Source organism: Centroberyx gerrardi, chromosome 6 (assembly GCF_048128805.1).
Source record: "Centroberyx gerrardi isolate f3 chromosome 6, fCenGer3.hap1.cur.20231027, whole genome shotgun sequence".
NCBI classification, from domain to species: domain Eukaryota; kingdom Metazoa; phylum Chordata; class Actinopteri; order Beryciformes; family Berycidae; genus Centroberyx; species Centroberyx gerrardi.
In genome coordinates, this window is record NC_136002.1 from 22,662,399 (window position 1) to 22,681,834 (window position 19,436).

Below are 19,436 nucleotides of genomic sequence, written 5' to 3' on the forward strand. Positions count from 1 at the left end.
CATTTGCTCCAATGTTTTTACTTACAATTTGAGAGTAAAATGTAAACACAATGGAAGATTCAAGATTTCCTTTATTGTCATTGTACAAGTACAACGAAATAGCATTTGCAGCTCCCTGAGTTTGATGCATAACAAACTAAACAATAATAAACAAGTAAATAAAATAAAATAAATAAAAACTGAGTGCAAAAACACAGTGTGCAAAGTGTATTGTTCACTTAAGAGTAGTTAAATTAAAAAACCTAAGAGTAGTTTGTTTAAAACTTAAGAACAGTTAGGTAAGAACTCAAGTAGTAAAAATAGACATTTTCCAAGTAGAGCAGTCACATAGCAGATCAGTAACATATTGTCCATATTGCACTGATCATATTGCACAGTTTATTTGCCATAGAGGGGGTGTGGGGAGTGTGAGGGGTTGGGGGAGTGTGATAGTGGGGAGTTGTTGTCAGGAGGCAGAGTTGAGTTATGCGACCCCAGGGAAAAAACTGTTTCTGAATCTAGATGGAACTTTACAGTCTGAGAGTTGTGGTGAGTTGCAGTCCCACAGCGTTTATGGTAATGGCACTTCATTTCTTCCCTTAACTAGAGGTGCCATCAGCTCCATCCATCGGTGAGGTGGAGCCGTTCTCCAGCACAGCGCAGGTCCATTTCCAGGAGCCTGAAGCCACCGGAGGGGTTCCTGTCCTCAGATACAGAGCTGAGTGGAGGATGCAGGGCCGGGGCAGCTGGGCGCACCGGATCTATGACATCCAGGAAGGTACAAACACTTCTGTCAAAATATGCCTTTACTGTCTCGGGAAACATGTGAAAATGGACAACCATAGAGAGAGAAGAAAGCAACATTGAAAATATATTTCTTTTTTCAATTAAATTCATCATTTACCTGCCTTCTACACCCCAACACTTGTATATTTTTAGCATTTTTCCTTAATTTACTTATCTCTCTCGCCTTTCTGCATTATGGTAATATTTGGCTAATTTGTCCATATTTCTGAATTCTCATGTTCATCCTCTTATTGTTATATAATGTAAGTGCACAATCTAACTGGAATAATAGATCATGATAATACACTTTATTTAATATAGCACTTTTCAGTGTTACAAAGTGCTGAACAAACAATAAAACAATTATGACTACAAATCATGAAGTAAGCAATAAAAAACAATACATGAATTAAAACCCGGGTTGTGTAAGAATAAAACAGAGTACAGTAATGTGAGTAATGAGTAGATATAGAAAGTAATACTCAAAAAACTAGTTTTAAAAATAATAGATGTTATTATTAGAGCCAAAAAATTAAACCCTACGTTGGTGTAAGAACTCATTTAAAAAACACATTTTTCATCTGCACTGCAAGATAATGCCTGGGAAACAGCCGTCAATTAATTTTGTTTTGGTATATTTCTGATTTTAGACCTTTTTAGACCATCTTAGACCTTTAAATAGTTTCTTATCTGTTGTTTAAACGTAATTTAAATGGATGAAACGAGATGAAATATTCCCATTCCTAATGAGAACTGAGCTTATCACTGTTTACTTGTGATGAAATGAATTATGCGGGTGTGTGTGTGGGACAGGAGACAGTTCTGGCTTGCTGCTCGTCAAAGTGTGGGGGATTTTTCAGTAGGGATTGCTCTCCCTCTGATGTTGTGACAGGCTCCCTCAGTGAGGTGACTATCACAGGCCTCAAACCAGAGACCAACTACGAAGTGAAGATGTCAGCCGTTAACGGCAAGGGTGAGGGTGAAGGCAGTCCCGCTGTGTTCTTCAAGACAGAGCCTGTCCGTAAGTTGCACCTACACACACGCGCGCACGCACACACAGTTTACAGCATAAAACCTCTATCAGACCTTCTTCACCTATCTGAACTAACGCATTACCTGAATCCCTCTCTTCTCTGTCTTGCAATAACACAAGAAATGTTTGTCCATTCCATTATCGAGTTATGAAAATTCATCAAGAGTGGTGTTTCTCAACTGCTGGGTTGCAACACCCGAAAGTGAGCGTTTGAGACTGTTGTCAGGGTGTTGCAAACGCATCAGGCGATGGCGTCTTTCTTTTCAGTCTATCTTTACATTTCAGATCTCATCTCAGATGTAGGCTACACAGATTTGGAGCTCATTAAAAGTGACACTGTCCCCATTCCCTCCCCTATTTTCGCCTGACATTTTGGTTTACTATGACTCCTAGGAATAAAACTGACAAAAAAAAAACCTTTGAACTACTTCTGTGATCCTAATGTATTTTTCATAGAGCACCATTTTGTCACAAGTTAGGGAGGCCTTGAAATCTAAAAGGCTTCAAGAAACATTTTTGTCATAGAGAATAACTTGCTATTTTACACATTGGATTCAGATTTTATCACTGAGGTCAGATTTGGGTCCCATTGCACAATCACTTGGGATCCATTGCTTGTGTTGCTTGTATTAGGCACATTTCATCATGATGGAGAGAATGATCGATTGTAATTTTCTATATCTATATCTATCTTCTATCTATAAAAGCCAACCTTGAATTGAATCTTCCCCGCATTACTTAGTTTTTAGCCCCCTCTAATGGTTGTGTATGTATGTCTCAGGAGGAGAAATTGCTGCCAGTTGTTGGTTTAGCATGGATTGTGCATGTTGACTCCAAATCAATCCCATTTTTATTGCTGGACATCCTTAAGAGTCGTATGCTGATTGTCTCCTCATATCTTTCATTTTATAATTTATTTCACCCATCTTTTCCTCCATTTCTTTATGTTTCTGTTGTATCCATCAGGATATTCTTTCACAAGTAAGTGCTTCATCTCTGTTTGCCTGAACCGTTGTTTTAAGTGGTGTTTCAGAATAATATTCTTTTTATTTATTCAGAGGTTTGAATTGCTGTTTCATCAGTATTTATTTAAACAAAGAACAAAGCCTTTCTATTATCTCCTGATTTAATCTTTAATCAAATAAAGATTCAGTCACTGATATGTGCTCTTGGTTTCTGGAGAGATGGAGATAGCTTCCATTAAAACTCTAATTACTTTGACAAATCACTTTGAATGAGGGAGATGCTCTCTTCCCTGTGCATGACTAAGCATGGCTGATGGAAACACCACAGTGGGACTTCAAAATTTAAGGTGATAAAGGAAAAAAACGGCAGACACATTGCAGAAGCTTAAATGTTTGAACTAAAAGTAGAAGTAGATAATATTGTGTGGAAATGTTTTTCAGCACCTACACACTTACATTCTCTCAGTGAGTTTTTCTGAAGGAGATGTTGTTTGTCAAATGCAGTGGAAAGGAGGAGGAAAAAACACATCTTCCAGCATGCTATGAAATATACCCAGTAAACAGAGAACTGCACCCACTGGGGGGCATATGCCTGGCACACCATGATTGACATTTTTGCGATAAACATATTTATTTATTTCAACTTTATTGCTCATATACAGTAGAAGTTATTGATGCTTTTAGAGCACTATCTTGCTCATCTCAGCTTTGCTTTGGATCAACATGTCCAAGCTTCCCTGTCTCTCTGTTTTTATTGACATGTTCTGTCTTACTGGCTAGAGGGAAGCTCACTGGCAACAAATAATATGTCTGACATGATCAAAACTAAACCAACGGCAAAGTCAATAAAATAGTGTCTGTTGGCATTTTGCTGATTTGGTGTACAAAACTGCATTATTTAGTGACTAGCAAATAAATATTATGGTTGATGTTGCAATAATTGCAATTTCAGGACTACCACAGAGTTTTGTTTTAATTATGTAATTTGTTGCATTTAAGAGATACTCATCTCTGCTCAGTTAATTCAGATACTGTTTGAGGGAAAGCAGTCTGCACAGCAACATCTAAAAAACCTGGTTAGCCACAACAGTATGTGAAAGGAATTTTTTTAAATATTTTACCCTTTAAAAGCAATGTATCATAACAGTCTTTCCATTTCGCATAGTTTGGTATCTCTGTCTCAGCATAGAGCCACACCTGAAATGTGTCCATCATGAAATGTTGTTTGTTTTTTCCTTTGCTGTTTTTTTCTCCAGTCTTGCCAGGAATAGGCCCGGTTAAATGCCTCAGTGAAGTGTTATTATAGAGATAAAGGCAATTTTTTTTAATTTGTGAAGACACTGATTCTGATTGCCTGATATCTTTTCTTTCATGTTCCTAGATGGCATATTTCATTTTTTCACTGAAGACACAGGTTTGTTCTGTAGTGGAGATAATAGATGATTAGTTAACTAGCTGCTTGTATCCTCAGGACAATCCCATCACCCCTGCTGTTTAGCTGAACCAGTAATTATTTGACGACGTAGCATAGCAAATCATTATGTTTCTTGTTGGAACAATATGGCCTTGTATGGCCAGATTATGAATATAAACTAATCTGTGCCTATTTAATGTGCATTTTATTTCACCCAAATCACCCATGAGTTGATAGCGTAGTTATCCAGATATGCATCTCATTATCAATGTGATTTGTTTTTTTAATACTATATCTCTGCATTACAAACGCTGCACATTTCCCTCTGGTTTCAGCTGTTTTGATGTCACTAGGGGAGGTTTATGTTTGGATTATAGCCATCAGCATTGATTAATCAATTGCGTTGCAAATTATAGTCTTAGTGGAGAAGATAAAGCTGTCCGATGTCTCCTGCACTTCCCACCTACTGATCCCATACAGAGGAAACCTGTCTGTGCTGTTGTGTTTATTAGTGTTAAGTGTTTTTTTGTGATTCCATGTCTTTCTGTTTTAGTTTGTCTGCAGGTCTTTTAACTTTGTTTTCCCTCTCCATGTTTTGTTGTCTATTATATCTTTCATGTTACTTCTCCCACTTTCCTTTCAACCAATCACATGCGTGCAATTCATGTGACTGTTATTTGGCTTGCATGGTGCTGATGATCTCCTCCACTCTGCAGAAGGTAACTCAATGTTCCAGATTTTTACAAGAAGAATCCTAACTTTACTGGAGAATCCTACCACTAATGATTTAAGCAACACATTCTTTGCTTATACGCAAACGTTTAACACATGTCCGCCTCATTCCTGTTAACCAGTCATGTAGACAGTTGCCTCAGCTGGATAAATGAAAGAGGCCCAGAGCTTTCTTCACAGTGATTTAAGAGGAGTCAGGAGTGTTATATAATATATCTGCATCAACCAGATAGTACCAGTACCTGCTTGATGTTACCTTTCCCCCTTATAGGATGTGTTACTGTAACTCAACAATGTAATAATCCATTTTTCACTAATCACAAGAGAATCATAATCAATTTCTGCCCATCTGAAACCTAGTCATTATGTCTTCATGTTGTTTATCATGTTTAACCTTAGCCTGAATTCCACGCATTAGCCTACAGGCTAAATCAACTAACATGGACCAGTCCAATCACACAAGGTTATAATGACAAGCAGTGACATGATTAAGCTTATGAGGGTTAACCACCATGCACATCCTTCTTGTTGTTTGTTGTCCTGCAGTTGCCGTCTGATGTATTTCTGTTGCAAATCAATTTTTTGCACGATTCACCCCACACTTAATAGTCATCAATATTATGAGTCACCCCACACTGAAGTCATCAATAAATTATTGTGTGTTAAAACTGAATTATTTAATATAACGTAGACTATTGCAATCAGTCATTTAAGTTAAAAGGTGTCAAACATTTTAACTTAAATGTTTGACACCTTTTAACTTAAATGACTGATTTAAGTTAAAAGGTGTCAAACATTAGCATAGTCCATCTCAAGTAGATTGTATTGCATAAACATTTCGCCAAATGCTTATCGTCTTTGCAGGCGAGCCTATTTGTTATGCTACAAAATGCAAATCCTACAAAAACATTTCAGTCAATGAGTCAAATAACTCTCTCCCGAAAGCCTTGCATGACACTGGTGAATGTCAGTCAGCAATTTTATGCCAATTGAATGTCACTCAGCAACTTACAGACTGAATCAGATAAGCATGCCATGTGCATCATTTGGTTATTAGGCTGACTTGAGACAAACTATCTGGAGGCAAGTGATAAAAGAAGGGCAACTATGCTAAAAGGACAACAACAAAGAGAGGGACCAGTTTCAAATGTTAGACTTTTCTTTTATTTCTAACCAAGGGTTTTTTTTCCTCCCATAATTCTAAAGGTACTGGTGGAATCACAGAATTGCCTCTGCTCCTCCCAATACAATAACTTGACTTCTAGTTCTCTGCATCTTTTAAATGAACCTTTAAATAACCCATATATTGCTCTTGTGTGCTTGTAGGGAAGCCAAATCCTCCTAAGCTCGAAGGGATACTTCAACCCAAAGGCAACTCCATCAAAGTCAGCTGGATCAAGCAGGATGACGGCGGCTCACCCATCCTCCATTATCTCGTCCGCTACAAACCAGTGAGTATGGGGCTTCTAGCCAAGCTCTATAGTGCTGCCATTTCCAGATATGTTATTTAAAGGGGAACAATTCTAGTCTAGTTCTGCAGTGTTCAAGCCTTCACTTTAACTCAAGTATGTGTATGTGTGCACCCTCAGAAACAGGTGTCCGAGTGGAAGCCAGAGATCCGGCTGCCCAGCGGCAGCGAGTACGTGGTTCTGAGTGGGTTGGAGTGGAACACGGACTACAGTGTCTATGTGGTGGCAGAGAATCAGAAGGGCAAGTCCCAACCAGGAATGCTGTCCTTCACGACGCTCACAGAGCCAGCTCCCATCCCAGGTACCCTCCCCCAGGCCGCTCACACCGGCACTAAGCACACAGAAACCTGAGGAGCCAAACTCAAAGCTCGAACAGAGCAGGGGGTCCTATTTTCAGCTCTCTAGCTCTGAAAGGTGAATGGCAACTAAATAAATCCACAGGAAAAAAAATAGATTTCCTGGACAGTGGTGTGCCAGAAATGATTTTCCGGCTGATTTTACTCACTTCGAAGTCGTCTTTGACAGCCCTTGCTAAATGAGTTTGAGTTTGCTCTTGCAGAACTGGGACAGGCACTTTCCACGAAGGATAAAACGATTTCCCCTGAACTATTGCAGTGTTTCTTTCAGCTTTGTTTAGTGTTTAATAGCAGTTACTGACTGGATACTTTGTCCCCGTGTGGAAGCAGCCTGTTTGTACTTACTTTAAATTGGCCCTTGATAACAACAGATTAACTCGTAGCTTGAGGTCTTAGCAGCTGAAGGTTTTTACTAAAACTAAAACTTACCCACCCTAGCAAAACCACACAGCTTGTCAACTACCCTAAAAATTCTAGACAATACAGAGTGCTTTGCTGAAACATTGCAGCAGACCCTTATCTCTTCTTCACACTTTGTTTTTTGGTCTTTTTTGTTTTCTAATTCATTTTCCAATCTAAAGCATATCCCACTCACCCACCACTGAGTCACCATCTAGTCGATAATGGTGTAGTCTCCCCTTGTGCTGTGCTTTTGCTTTGATGTGTTGTTGTATTCTTTTTTGTTGTTTTTTCCTTATTTTCTCCCTCAGTTTCACTTTTTTGGTTTTCAGACCTGACACATTTTCACTTTTCTCTCTTCCTCCGTTTTCCCCACCCTTCTTTCCTCTTTGTTTCCCTTCATTTCCCCCCTCCTTTATTCTCTTTCCCTTTCTCTTTATCCCTCTCTCAATGTTCCTGCACTCTTGCCTGGTCCTGGACATTGGTGTGGTGGACCACGTGAACATTTTCGTCCTGACCTGTGTGTATTTTGGTGTGGTTCGGGGTGTGCTGTCCCCAGCCACTCAGGGCTGTTCATCTGTGACATACACTTTGGTATCACTCATCCTGTCCCTCATCACTGTATTCCTGCTTTCATAGTTCGTGGGGAGTTCACACAATTACTGTAGAGGAGAGCTTGCCTTTCTCTGGCCTGGCTGTCTCTCTGAATGCTTTCACTCCCTAAGCAGACTTTGTCCAAGACAGATGTGTCTCTGTTAGTGGGTGAAAAAGGGTGCTCAGTAGCTACAGCACAGACCAGACAGACGTACTGAACCAAAGGCAGTGGACTCCTCTGTCTCCTACAGATCCACTCTGCTCAGCATAGCACAGCTAGTCATCAGTACTAGACAACAGAAAGGAGTGCCAGTTTACAGTGATGAACAATAATTCAAATGAGGTTATATTAAAAAACAAAACAAAACAAAACAAAATAGCACTGTGCACAGAACACTGAGTGAATGCTGAGTGCTGGACATGTCAGTTTACATAAACAATGTATTATATTGTTTTATCACTCACAAAATGATATGTACTGTATGTAAAGATTTGTAACATTAACTTTTACATGATTGAAAACAGAAACAATTAACAGAATACCAAGTGTTGATATAATATTAATATTGCTACAGTTTGACAAGCTGTATACAGAACTATCATAGGTGGTGTTGATATGCAATTAATTGCAACTTCTTGTGTTGATTACTAAGGAAAATGTCCAGATATATCTCATTTATTTAATACATATCAAGTCTCATTCAAAAGTACCTATGTTTTTATACATCATTTATAATTTGATTGGGTTTTTCTCAACTGCATCTTATTCTTAAAGTAGACTTTGATTACCTGCTGATTATTGATATCTAAAGAGTTGAATCCATCTTTAAACAAGGTGGCCAAGATGACTTAGACACAAACAGTGAAGACACATCATAGCCTTTTGGGATATGTGAAATAGCCTCACATACATTTTGTTTACAAAATGTCTTTCATTGCCAGGTAACTAGCGACATAGCAACGTATTGCAAGCTTTCTTCTGGTTTTCTTCTTTCTGTCTAATACCAAATAAATGGGTTTAATATAATTGAATCGTTTTTTATTTTATTTTTAAGGACAGCTGGTGGCTCACTTAATTCCTGAACACGCCTCATGTTTGAAATGAAGTTATATAAGTGATTGAGTAGAAGTGATACAGAACATTACACACAAATACACCACATTGCATCTCAATACACGCTGAGACCTACAGTCTAGAACATAATGGCAGTGTTCGTAGCAGGTGAGTTGTTTCTGTTTTACGAAACCATTAGCGGTTACAGTCGCACATTCTTCATGACTCCTTCTATTAAACTGCGTCACGCTACAGGTCCTCAGTGCTATCCTCTCTGTCTCTTCTCTGGCAGATTTGGGTGATGAGACAGCTCTTTCTATGGGCATCATCCTATGGGCGGGGATCCTTGTTGTAGTATTTGTACTGCTGCTCCTGGCTGTGGATGTCACCTGTTTCTTTGTGAACAAATGTGGCCTCATCATGTGCCTCTGCGGCAAATCAGGCACCGGAACCAAAGGACACAACATGGAAGAGGGCAAGGCTGCCTTCATGTGAGTATCACAGGCTACGTTTACATGCAGCCTGGCAAACCTCAGATAAACACGTCAGTCACAGTTGAATAATCCAATCAGCCTCGGTCAGGTTGAAAATTTTAAGGTCCAGTTAAAGCTGCCCTTTTGAACTCTGGCGCATGTATTCTTTCCACACATAAGCAGGTAATGTAGCCATTTAGTTAAATGATTTCAATTTTAAAGATGAATGCCAAGATGCAGAAGATTGTTTGCTCAAATCATTAAAAGGAAAATTCCACCCTCAGATACTCTCACACTGTTATGTATCATCAATCAATCTTTATAATGAACTGTTGTAATTCACCTTTTTGTTATACCCACTTTCCCTCAGCCTGCCTCTTCTACTTCAGTTAGTGATTACCTATATTTCCCAGAATGCCTTTTGAGAACCCCCAGAGAACTTCCCGAACGTGCCTGAGCATTTCAGCGGTGGGTTTTGAGTGCGGGTGGAGAGAGCAACAGATTGCAGAGCAAGATTTTTTACAGTTGAGAAAAAGCGAGAGTTTCGCCCCTTACGCAAAATGTGGCTGCTTTGCATTCTGGTCTACTGAGGCTACTGTTGGTGGAGAAATTGGTCTCTCTGCCTCTTCTATGATGGATTTCTACTATTATGATTGTTGAGCATTGGTGCAAAATGATGAGTCTAGAAAGAAGCTCTTGCTCTTTGATTCTGAGGGACTGACACCAAAACCATTGATATTTGAGATAATAGAAATGTTGCCCCCTATTAAACTCCATTCTAGCTGCACTGGAAATGTAACATCACATCATCTATGTTTGGCCAGTTATCAATGGGAATAAGTAAAATAGGCCTACACCATCCAAACGACAAAATGAACCCAGAAATACAAGATACATCACCAGTAGCTGTTGTTAACAGTGGTTAAGTATTTTAGGGTGGATTTTTCCTTTAATGAAAGAATAAAAGATGCTGGGTTTAAGTGATGCATTGAACAAATACACACACTCATGCGATACGTATGCGATATGACAAATTAAAATCTGTTGTTGCAATTTGGAGTGGGAAGTTTCCATCACGCATTCATCTATATGACATTTTACGCTACAGATTCCACTAAAAGAAGGACATGATTAGAAGATTAGATGGTGTAGATATGGAAACAACAAGCCACATGGACTCCCTTTACATGTGAACAGTTCCTCCATTCTCAGTTCTCTGTAACCATAATCACTCTGTTGTACCGCTCTTGCATCACTTTTTCCTGCAGCAGAAGCAACCGTTCTGTGAAATAACAGAATCTGTTGACATTTTCCCCAGATATTTGTCACAGAATATTTATGTCCTACAGGAAGGATGAGTCGAAAGAGCCAATAGTGGAAGTCAGAACGGACGATGAGGTCACAGCCAATCATAACGCAGGAGGGCCAACAGAACCCAATGAGACCACACCCCTCACAGAGCCAGAGTGAGTAAAAGCTGACATACAGCGCACAGTCTTTTTACCTTTCAAGTCTTTTTAGCCGCTGCACATTGCACTCCACTTTAAAGAACAGTTCTCATATTATTCAACAGGATTACAATTTGACCCTCATCCATTGAGTTAATACAGCAAAGGAAATCTGAACTTTTGTAAAAGTTCATGTGTTGGTGATTCTTGAGTGGAGTCCACTGAATTTGTGTTGCTTTCTGTTGAGGTGATCTGTTTTTATTCCCTTTCGCAGGGATTATTGCACTTTATATGTGTTTCTTCTCCAGCCGTAGGAGATTTTTTTGTCTCATTGTATCAAGGTTGAAGCAATACCAGCTAAAGACATGGAAAGGCTTTTGTCCTCTTGAGTGTGGTCAACTTGTATTAAATGATTTGACGACCTCAGCAAGCCACATCTCATATCAGCGTTGTAGAAAAAAATAGATTTTATAAGGAGATTGTCACTGGTACTGTTCAACCCTTACAGGTGGTTATGCGTGGTGTTGTAGTGTTCTGCAGGAATACTGGTGCTTCTTAGTACATTTACAGTTTTCCTAGCTCAATGTACTCCATGTTGGTGTGTGTATGGGCTGTATCCTTTAATGTCCACTCACAGCATGAAACCCTTTGTGTCTTTTCTTTTTTCTTTTTGTCACTAGGCCTAGTAGTCGTTTTGGTTGCTCTGTCTACGTTTGTGTAAATCTATAAACCCGACTAAACCCTCTGCATGCTTCTCCTGGCCACCCTTCCTCTGCCACAGTCACCCTGGTGTCTAGTCTGTGTGTCTCTGTTCTCTCCCTGCTCTCTCAGGCTGGCGGCTAACACTGCTGCTCTGACACTGGACACCCTCTCCTCCGTAGCCACCAACTCTGACACAGCCACTGCAACCTTTGACCCTGCTCAGGACAGCCCCTGTAGCGAGACCACTACCCTCACTTGTAGCCTGTCCACCCCGGCCAACGACCCCTCACCCACGCCTGTCCCGGCCCCGGCCCCCACCCCAGAATCAAACACTGCCCCACCAAACCCCCTCATTTCCACCTCTGCTGTCACAGCTAGAATAGCGGAACAAAGAGAAAATAGCGCCCCAGAAGCAGAGGAGAAAATGGCCACTCCTTCTTGTACCCCTGAACGAACTAAATCTCAAAAGTCTGCCACACCAATACCACCAAAGCGTAGGAACTCTCCCAAACTGGCCTTGCTGAAGGCTAACCGTAGCTCCCCGGTATCTGCACTCGCTACGTCTTCTGCATCTGCCTCTCCCACTCTAGACACCAAGAAACCCGCTCCTAGTCCCCCAGTCACCCAGCTCCCCACCCAGCCAGCTGCTGTAGCCCTAGACACCGAGACACCAGTGCAAACTGCCTCCACTCCAGCAGCTACTGCCACTACTAAACCAGACCCTGATTCAAATACCACTGCCCCGGATACCAGCGGGCTTAGCCTTACTCCCTTTGGCGCCGATAAACCTATTGACCAGGCTGTTGACAATAATGCAGCTCCTGCCAAAGATGCCACCTTTGCCCCTAAAGCTCCCACTGCCACCAACTCTCCTTCAGTTGTCCACAATGCTCGTAAAGTCCTGGACGCTGAAGGATCTGCTCCTCTAGTTGCAAATATCCTCACTCCCATTTCCGCCGCCCCAAGTGCCCCTCTGTCCGTCCCTGCCTCTTCTGCAGCTAGCCTCGACGCACCCCTCTCTAACGATCTCCTCACAGCCGACATGTACGCCTTCCAGTCCTCGAACCTGACCGCACCTCACGTCACAGGGCCCAAAAATGCAGAGTTAGAGCTAGAGATGCCAAACGGGATAGGGAGGTCCCCACCAGACCTTATTAGCCTGGACAGCCCCCTCTCTCTGCCCAACGGAGACGGAGCAGACCTCCCCCCCTCAGGCCCAGCTCTGGAGGCATCAGAGAGTCTGGCCAAGACTGCTCCTCCTGTCAACGACGAGTACGGCTCCCTCTAGAGGTTTATCTCTGTGTGTGTGTGTGTGTGTGTGTGTGTGCGTGTAACATGTATGCCCATTCATTCACCACCGCATCTTGCCATTGACCACACGATACGAAACACTGTAATGGTAAACTGTGGTAAATGACATTGTGATAATTAGAAATCTTGTGGATTGTGATGGAAGAGAGGTATGACGGTTCTGTTTTTTGTGCTTGTATGTGACAGCTCCCCACTGCGGTTCTTTACTTTTGCAGCACTCGCTACACAGTTAATTAGTTTAATGACACACTATTTTGTCTCAGACGGGCAGTAAGTTAAAGTATGTGCCTCTGAGTGTTGCCTCAATCCTCACTAATTCCACAGCTCTACTAAAGAGATCAAAGGGAGGCCAGATACTGGTATTTGCCCTGCGCTGAAGCCTAGGAGGCAGAGGAGCTTCAGGCAGGATCTAGCAACTGCGCTTCACCGCTTTAACATGCACAGAAATATCACATTCTGCCACAGCTACCAGCCCAGGACTCATTTACTGTCCTATCACAGTCTCTTTGAAGTAGCACTAAACTGATTAATACATAGTATTTGCTAAACGCTGTGTATATTAAAATATAAATGATACAGGATGAACTATAAGGGTATCTCATTATCTGTCTGCTCAGTTTTTATCTGACTGTGTTGTCAAGGTGGTGAAGAAATATGTAAGAAGACTCATAAATATGTATGAAGTCTTCTTACATATTTGGCGAAGACCTCATAGTGAAGAAATGTCTAAGGTTGTGTTCAACAGAGGTGTCGGTTTGTTGTTGTTGTTTTTTTTCCTGTATTTTTCTGTTTTCTCGCCAGGGGTGAACAGATTGGTTTTTTTTAACTTTGCCTCTTTTTCCCTTTCCCGTTTCAGGAGTATTTTTTCTGATGAGAAAGGTAAAGGAGACGAGACAGAATTATCAAATGCCCTGATGGAGAAAACGGCAGAACACAACAATGTCATACAGACAGATATCACCGAGAGCAAAGCATGATGGGGCAGGGAAACCCCAGCCCATCCAAAACATTTGCAGCAGCAGCAGCAGCAACAGCGAGAAACACTGCAGGAGTTTTGATTTCCAGTGCCCTTAACTGCATATTCAGAACAACATACACTTGTACTTTGTAGATTGATTAGAGCACAGAGTGACTGTGCTGTCGTTTCTGGTTTCAGTTAAGATACGTTCGCTACACCCAAGGAGTTCTAGTTTATCTTGAGGTCATGAGAGATTTACTTTTATTTTTTTATTGTTATTTTATTTAACCAGTCAGGACAATTAAGAACAAACTCTTATTATAATGATCGCTTGGTAAAGAGATGAGATTAGACTGTAGTTTCTGTTGTGCTTAGAGTTTGAAGTACGGTTGCACATAAGCATTGAATTATTATGGAAAATATATATATAAAAAAAAAAACTGACTATATAGAAATTATTTTTTTTATTTTCTGGTTACACTGTTCAAATGTAAAACTGTTTGCATTTTTTATTTTAAATTATAATTTGAGGGCTAGTCTTATTGAATAGCTTGTTCTGCATGTCTGACCTGCAAGTGGTTGTAATGTTTTGTTTGCAAGGGTTATTGTTTCACTCTGTCTGTTGTGGGGATGTTTTATCTCTCACAGATATGCTGTCATTTATTAAACATAGGCCTCAGTTCATTGTTTTTAATTATAACCACATGTGTTATGGCCATAAAAATACACTATTAACCCACAGTCAGCTGCAGGGGGAAAGTGAATCAAAGAGAATCCCACTACAATAGATTTGTTACGATTAGATCAGATTTCCTCTAACTGTTGGCCCATATAGTGATCTGGTTGAGGGATCAGCTGTTAGTCAGTCTGATACCTGCATTACCACAGTGTTAATTAAAATAAACATGTCTCTAAATAAAATAATAGCTATTGTACACGTTGAACACAAATGTTCAGAGATAAGAGACAAAACAAATCCCAACAGAACTACTAATTGTCATCCAAGGGTTGGAGAACCTCGAATCGAGCGAATGTCTTATAATCTTGAGCTAAATATGCCATTTCTTTGTTTCGAGCATCAACTGATAGCTATCTTCTTCACATGAAAAGCAGATCAAATGCCTGGCTTCATAATTTCAGTTGTGCTTTTAAAGCAAAAAAAAAAAAAAAAACACCCCAAAAAAAAAAAAAACTTTAAAAAGCCTTTTTGTACTATTTAAAACTAGAAAGATTTATTTTCCATTCCTGCCTGCAAGCTTGTGCACTGTGCCTGTGTGTCAATAGACTGTCTTGTCATCAGTTTCTATAATAATCTGCATAGCTTTGTTGTGAGAGATTTAGCCTATTCTTTTTTATATTGTATCTTTAGAAGAAAAGTACAATAAATGGACTAATGTGGTCATTATAACACGTGTAGTGTATGAAACTGTCCGTCTCTGGTCACAGCACTATGTATTGCCAGCTATAGTGAAGGGAGACGTTATGAGTCTTGGCATGAATTCAGTCAGTACTTCATAACGTATAACTACAATGCAGATAGACATGCCCATGTTTGTTTGGGGCAAACTAGATTTCATATTGATTTAATGAGTGTTACCTTTGGGCTTGTTCTGGCATAATCACACAATGTTTTTTATTTTCTTCCCCCTGATTGTTATTCAAGTGTTCTGTAATGTGGTCTTTGAATTTCTTTTTCGGTTTTTGTCTTTTGTACAAAATCACTCACCAGGAGTGACTGCTTGTCAAGTTTGGGATACCAGTGGCAGGGAGCAGGGTGGTCGACCTGATACACAAGACGAATTTTTCTAAAATGTTAGATAGTAGTTGCAGTGCTAGTAGATGTACAGTAATGCCAAATGGAGTGGCGTGAAGAAGGCTTTTCAGTATATCAAAACGACACTACAGGCTTTACTTACCTTGTAATCTCCAGTTGTCACCAGACCACCTTGTTCCCCTCGTCTCTGGAGGCTCCTTTTGGTTTCATTGGGTCAAACTCAGAAAATATCTGTTGTGTACAGCCTGAGCGCCAACCCATTTACAAAATAAAACATGGTTTCTGAATCTAATATTGTTCTGACCCTTTGTCTCATTAGTTTTAGTGATTCCCCCTTTCCTTTTTCGTGCCTGCAGTACAATGTTTTCAACACTAGGTGGCAGGAAATACCTTTTTGGAGTTCCTTTGTTTTCGCCATGTCATGGACTCACACAGGATTATTTACAGAATGGTTACACTGCAAACAGGTTTTGGTGGGTTAGAAATTCTCTGGGCTGAATGCCCAGACAGACGGGAGCAAATAAATAAGTCTTACATCATGCATGTTTGTCCAAGAGCAAAGTTAATATTTTCAGGCTAGGATAATAATGCCTAGGTGTAACAGTGAGTACTTGATATTTTGGGCTGCAGAACATCAGCTACCTTCAATACCCCTGTTTGTGTTTGATCACTCTTCTTCAGTAAACACTGAAGCACCGAGGCTAATGTGACTTGAAACTGGCGCTGCCAACAGTGTGTGTCAATACCCAAAGTGGCCAACACTGTGACCTGTCATGGCATCCTATTTCACAGGCAGCACTGCGCTCTGTTGCAGCTGCCAGGGTTTATTCATGTTTTCTCTTCAGTTCACTTATAAATAGAAACTGGTTTGGTCTTCATATCAGAAAGCATTAATCAGATCGGTTTCTACCTGTTATGATAGGGCACCAAACTGGTCATAACCCAGTCTATCAGTCCCCTCTCCGTCTCTGCTGGCAGGTTGTTCAGATGCCCTGTAGATGTCTCTGTTTTCAGCCAAGGAACAGAGGACGATCATTCAAAGCCGTGACGTCGCCCGGGTGATGATTTGCAGCTGCGTCAAGCTAGCCGCAGACAGGCAGGGTGACACCAGAAGTGAGGCGGCTCTGCTTTCAAAATAAAACAATGAAATTAGTCGTTTATGGAAAAAGAGAAGTGTCAAGTACTGGGGTGTACAGAGCAATAAATAATCGACTTGAAATATTAATTCAGGTCTGTGTAACCCTTAGCAATTTAATATTTAGTTTAATACTCAATTCAAATGATTAAAATGGAAAGACAACAAGAATATTCTGAAATCTCAATTTATTGCCCCTTGTATAAATACAAAATTTAGGTGATTTGGGCTTGTTTTTCAGTCTATCTATTTATTTGTTATTTATTGGAAAAAGGCAATTGAAATATTTGTCTCAATCACAAAAATGAACTGCCTTTCATTTCAACAGCATGCCATGTGTTGATTGGCATGCGAAGACTAAAGTGAGGCTGGACTTGCTTCTTATTGATCTGTGGGACTCTTCCTCCTGAATTACAATCTTAGAGGAGGAGGAAGCATGACAAAAATCAAACATCAGAAAATAAAATCCTAAATCGAAAGTGAAATTTTTGAATTTTGCACTCAATTCTCCTGTTTTTCACATTTGATTTTGAATTAGAATATTGAACTAATCAGCATTACACAGACCCAGGGGGATCATTAAATTAAATAGAGGTATACTCTAGGTGTAATATAGAAACTAAACTGGTATTTTATGATAAAAAAAATTGGCAGGTAAATTTGAGGCTAATAAAATACTATTTGATGACTTATTCATTAAAAACATATTCCTCCCTAAATACAGCCAGTTTCAAAAATAGGTATAGAGTTTTACATACATTATTAATAGCCTACTCACTGCATTATTAAATACTTTTTTCCTGTTTCCAGGTACAAATTGAATGTTGAATTATTATACAACTTTTTTTTTTAAAATTGTATACCTACTTTTGAATCCTTGTATATTCTTTATGGTCATTTTGGTACTTCGTATCAGGGGAGACTGGGGATGGTTGTAACATTTTTCACATTTCTGTCCATATCGTCTTGCTCATTTGAGTTAGATCAAACAAATGTAATGTGCACATAATATGACCTCTGTTTTGAACAGAATTGTGTGTTTGTGTGTGTGTGTGTGTGTGTGTGTGTGTGTGTGTGTGTGTGTGTGAATTTGTGTGCGTGTCTGTGTTAACTCAGTTAAGTTGTAGTATCCTACTACAGTGCTATTTGTCACAACTATCCCCAACCCCAGCAACTATTAAACAGCTAGCTAGTGTAGCCTCACAGTGTAATACTATATTGTAATATTAGTATACCCACATGATAATTACCTATAAAATATCAATTGTCAATTATCTTAATCTAAGTTCCATAATTGTGACAGTCACATAAACTGTGCTATCCAAAAAACAAATTTAGCTAAAAAAACTCTAAAAAATTTAAATTTGGTTTTAAATTTGCCAGTTTTATTTACAGCCTATTTCTTTTACACATGTGGGCTTGGGACTGAAAGGAACACCTACACAGTTGATCATAGGATTTCTAACTTGCTCCTGATTGGAGTAATTGAAAGACTTTTGAAAGTATCCCCTCTTAAAACCACCCTGGTCACAACACGTGGTTCTCGAGATGGGTTTTATTTTGAAAGGTCTAACCGGACGTGTGTTTTTGTTTTGCGGGCTTGACACTGGTGCCTGGGTGATGATTTGCTTACTTGGAGCAGCACTGAGTTTGGAGCGGGTACTGTGAAATGCCTAACCATGATGTTGCCTGGATAATCAGCGGAGGACGTTAGGAAATAGAGGTAAGAAGAAGTATGACAGCTCATACTTTTACTTGTCTTGTTCGTCAGTGTTTCCAGTACATATTATTTTACACAGGAGAATCTGATCTGATGAACTACTTTTCAGACTGAGACTATTTTTAATAATTAATTTTTTATATAAATCTCAATTTCGTGGTGGGCTGCTGTAAGTTCGCCTCGGCTAAGGCAACAAATGTAGAAATCGGCCGAAGTTTGCCTACAGTCTGAATCGAGATTTTACAAACTTGATTAAACCCAGACTATATTGTAGCCCGGTCTGTTCCCGCTGTGATATCTTTGTTTGTTTTTTTAGGTAAATGCCTTTTTCGGGCATAACATGTTGCTTAAACACTATGCGGACAGTAAATAAGCGAGATGCGAGGATTTGTCTGCTTGTGTTAGACTAAAGGTGGGTTGCGCGTCTGCACCTGATGCGCTCTGATGTTGCGGATAGTTCAGGACCGAGGATGCAGCCTGTCAGCATCACTCGAGCGGCGGTGGGTGAGTGGTCCAACAGTATATAGATTATATATTTACCAGAGGACCCACTCGTCACTCAGACAGTCACAGGAATCATTTGGATATGTGCGTGGAGTGACTCTCCTCGGGAGCCGTGATCGCGCTTCATTTCCACGCTTTCATCATTTTGATAGTTTGATAACTTATTTTTGGCTCTGCATCATTTGAGCGGAGCATCTTCATCGTATTTAACACAACCCATAATGCGCGTGTACATTAACTAATCTGCCCCTCGAGGCGTTTCTTAATGGTAGACCTACCTGTTGAGGGCATCGACACTGTGTGTATGTGTGTGTGTGTGTGTGTGTGTGTGTCCACCGCTTGATAAATTGAACCGTCACCTCTCAGTATGCAGACGTTATTACAGCGACGTGCCCGCTCTCAACTAGACCTCAGACTAATCACCTGCAATGGAAACTGTTGCTTTGTGTGTATCGACCTGTTGTCTGTGCGTGATTTTTAATTAAAATAAGTAAATAAATGTAGGTTACATGACATAAAACAGTACCACTTCAACATATCAGGTAAGGCTTTATATTTTATAAAATATATATTGTCATTTTATATCTTATAACACATTATTTTCAAATATTCCTTATCATTTACCATAAA

General features: G+C 40.0%; 1 protein-coding gene across 1 annotated transcript in view; it reads left to right on the forward strand.

Annotated features, from left to right (window-relative positions):
* ncam1b (neural cell adhesion molecule 1b) overlaps nucleotides 1-13,692 on the forward strand; it is a gene marked incomplete at its 5' end in the record, with an annotated part of 39,905 nt that extends 26,213 nt beyond the window's left edge. The window contains 10 exons of the mRNA XM_071912857.2: nucleotides 587-757; nucleotides 1,658-1,786; nucleotides 2,765-2,779; nucleotides 4,145-4,177; nucleotides 6,236-6,360; nucleotides 6,499-6,679; nucleotides 9,074-9,272; nucleotides 10,604-10,720; nucleotides 11,534-12,676; nucleotides 13,572-13,692. Of these exons, the coding sequence (XP_071768958.2) occupies nucleotides 587-757; nucleotides 1,658-1,786; nucleotides 2,765-2,779; nucleotides 4,145-4,177; nucleotides 6,236-6,360; nucleotides 6,499-6,679; nucleotides 9,074-9,272; nucleotides 10,604-10,720; nucleotides 11,534-12,676; nucleotides 13,572-13,692 (2,234 nt within the window). The remainder of the gene's footprint in view (nucleotides 1-586; nucleotides 758-1,657; nucleotides 1,787-2,764; nucleotides 2,780-4,144; nucleotides 4,178-6,235; nucleotides 6,361-6,498; nucleotides 6,680-9,073; nucleotides 9,273-10,603; nucleotides 10,721-11,533; nucleotides 12,677-13,571) is intronic.
* Nucleotides 13,693-19,436: the final 5,744 nt, after the last annotated feature.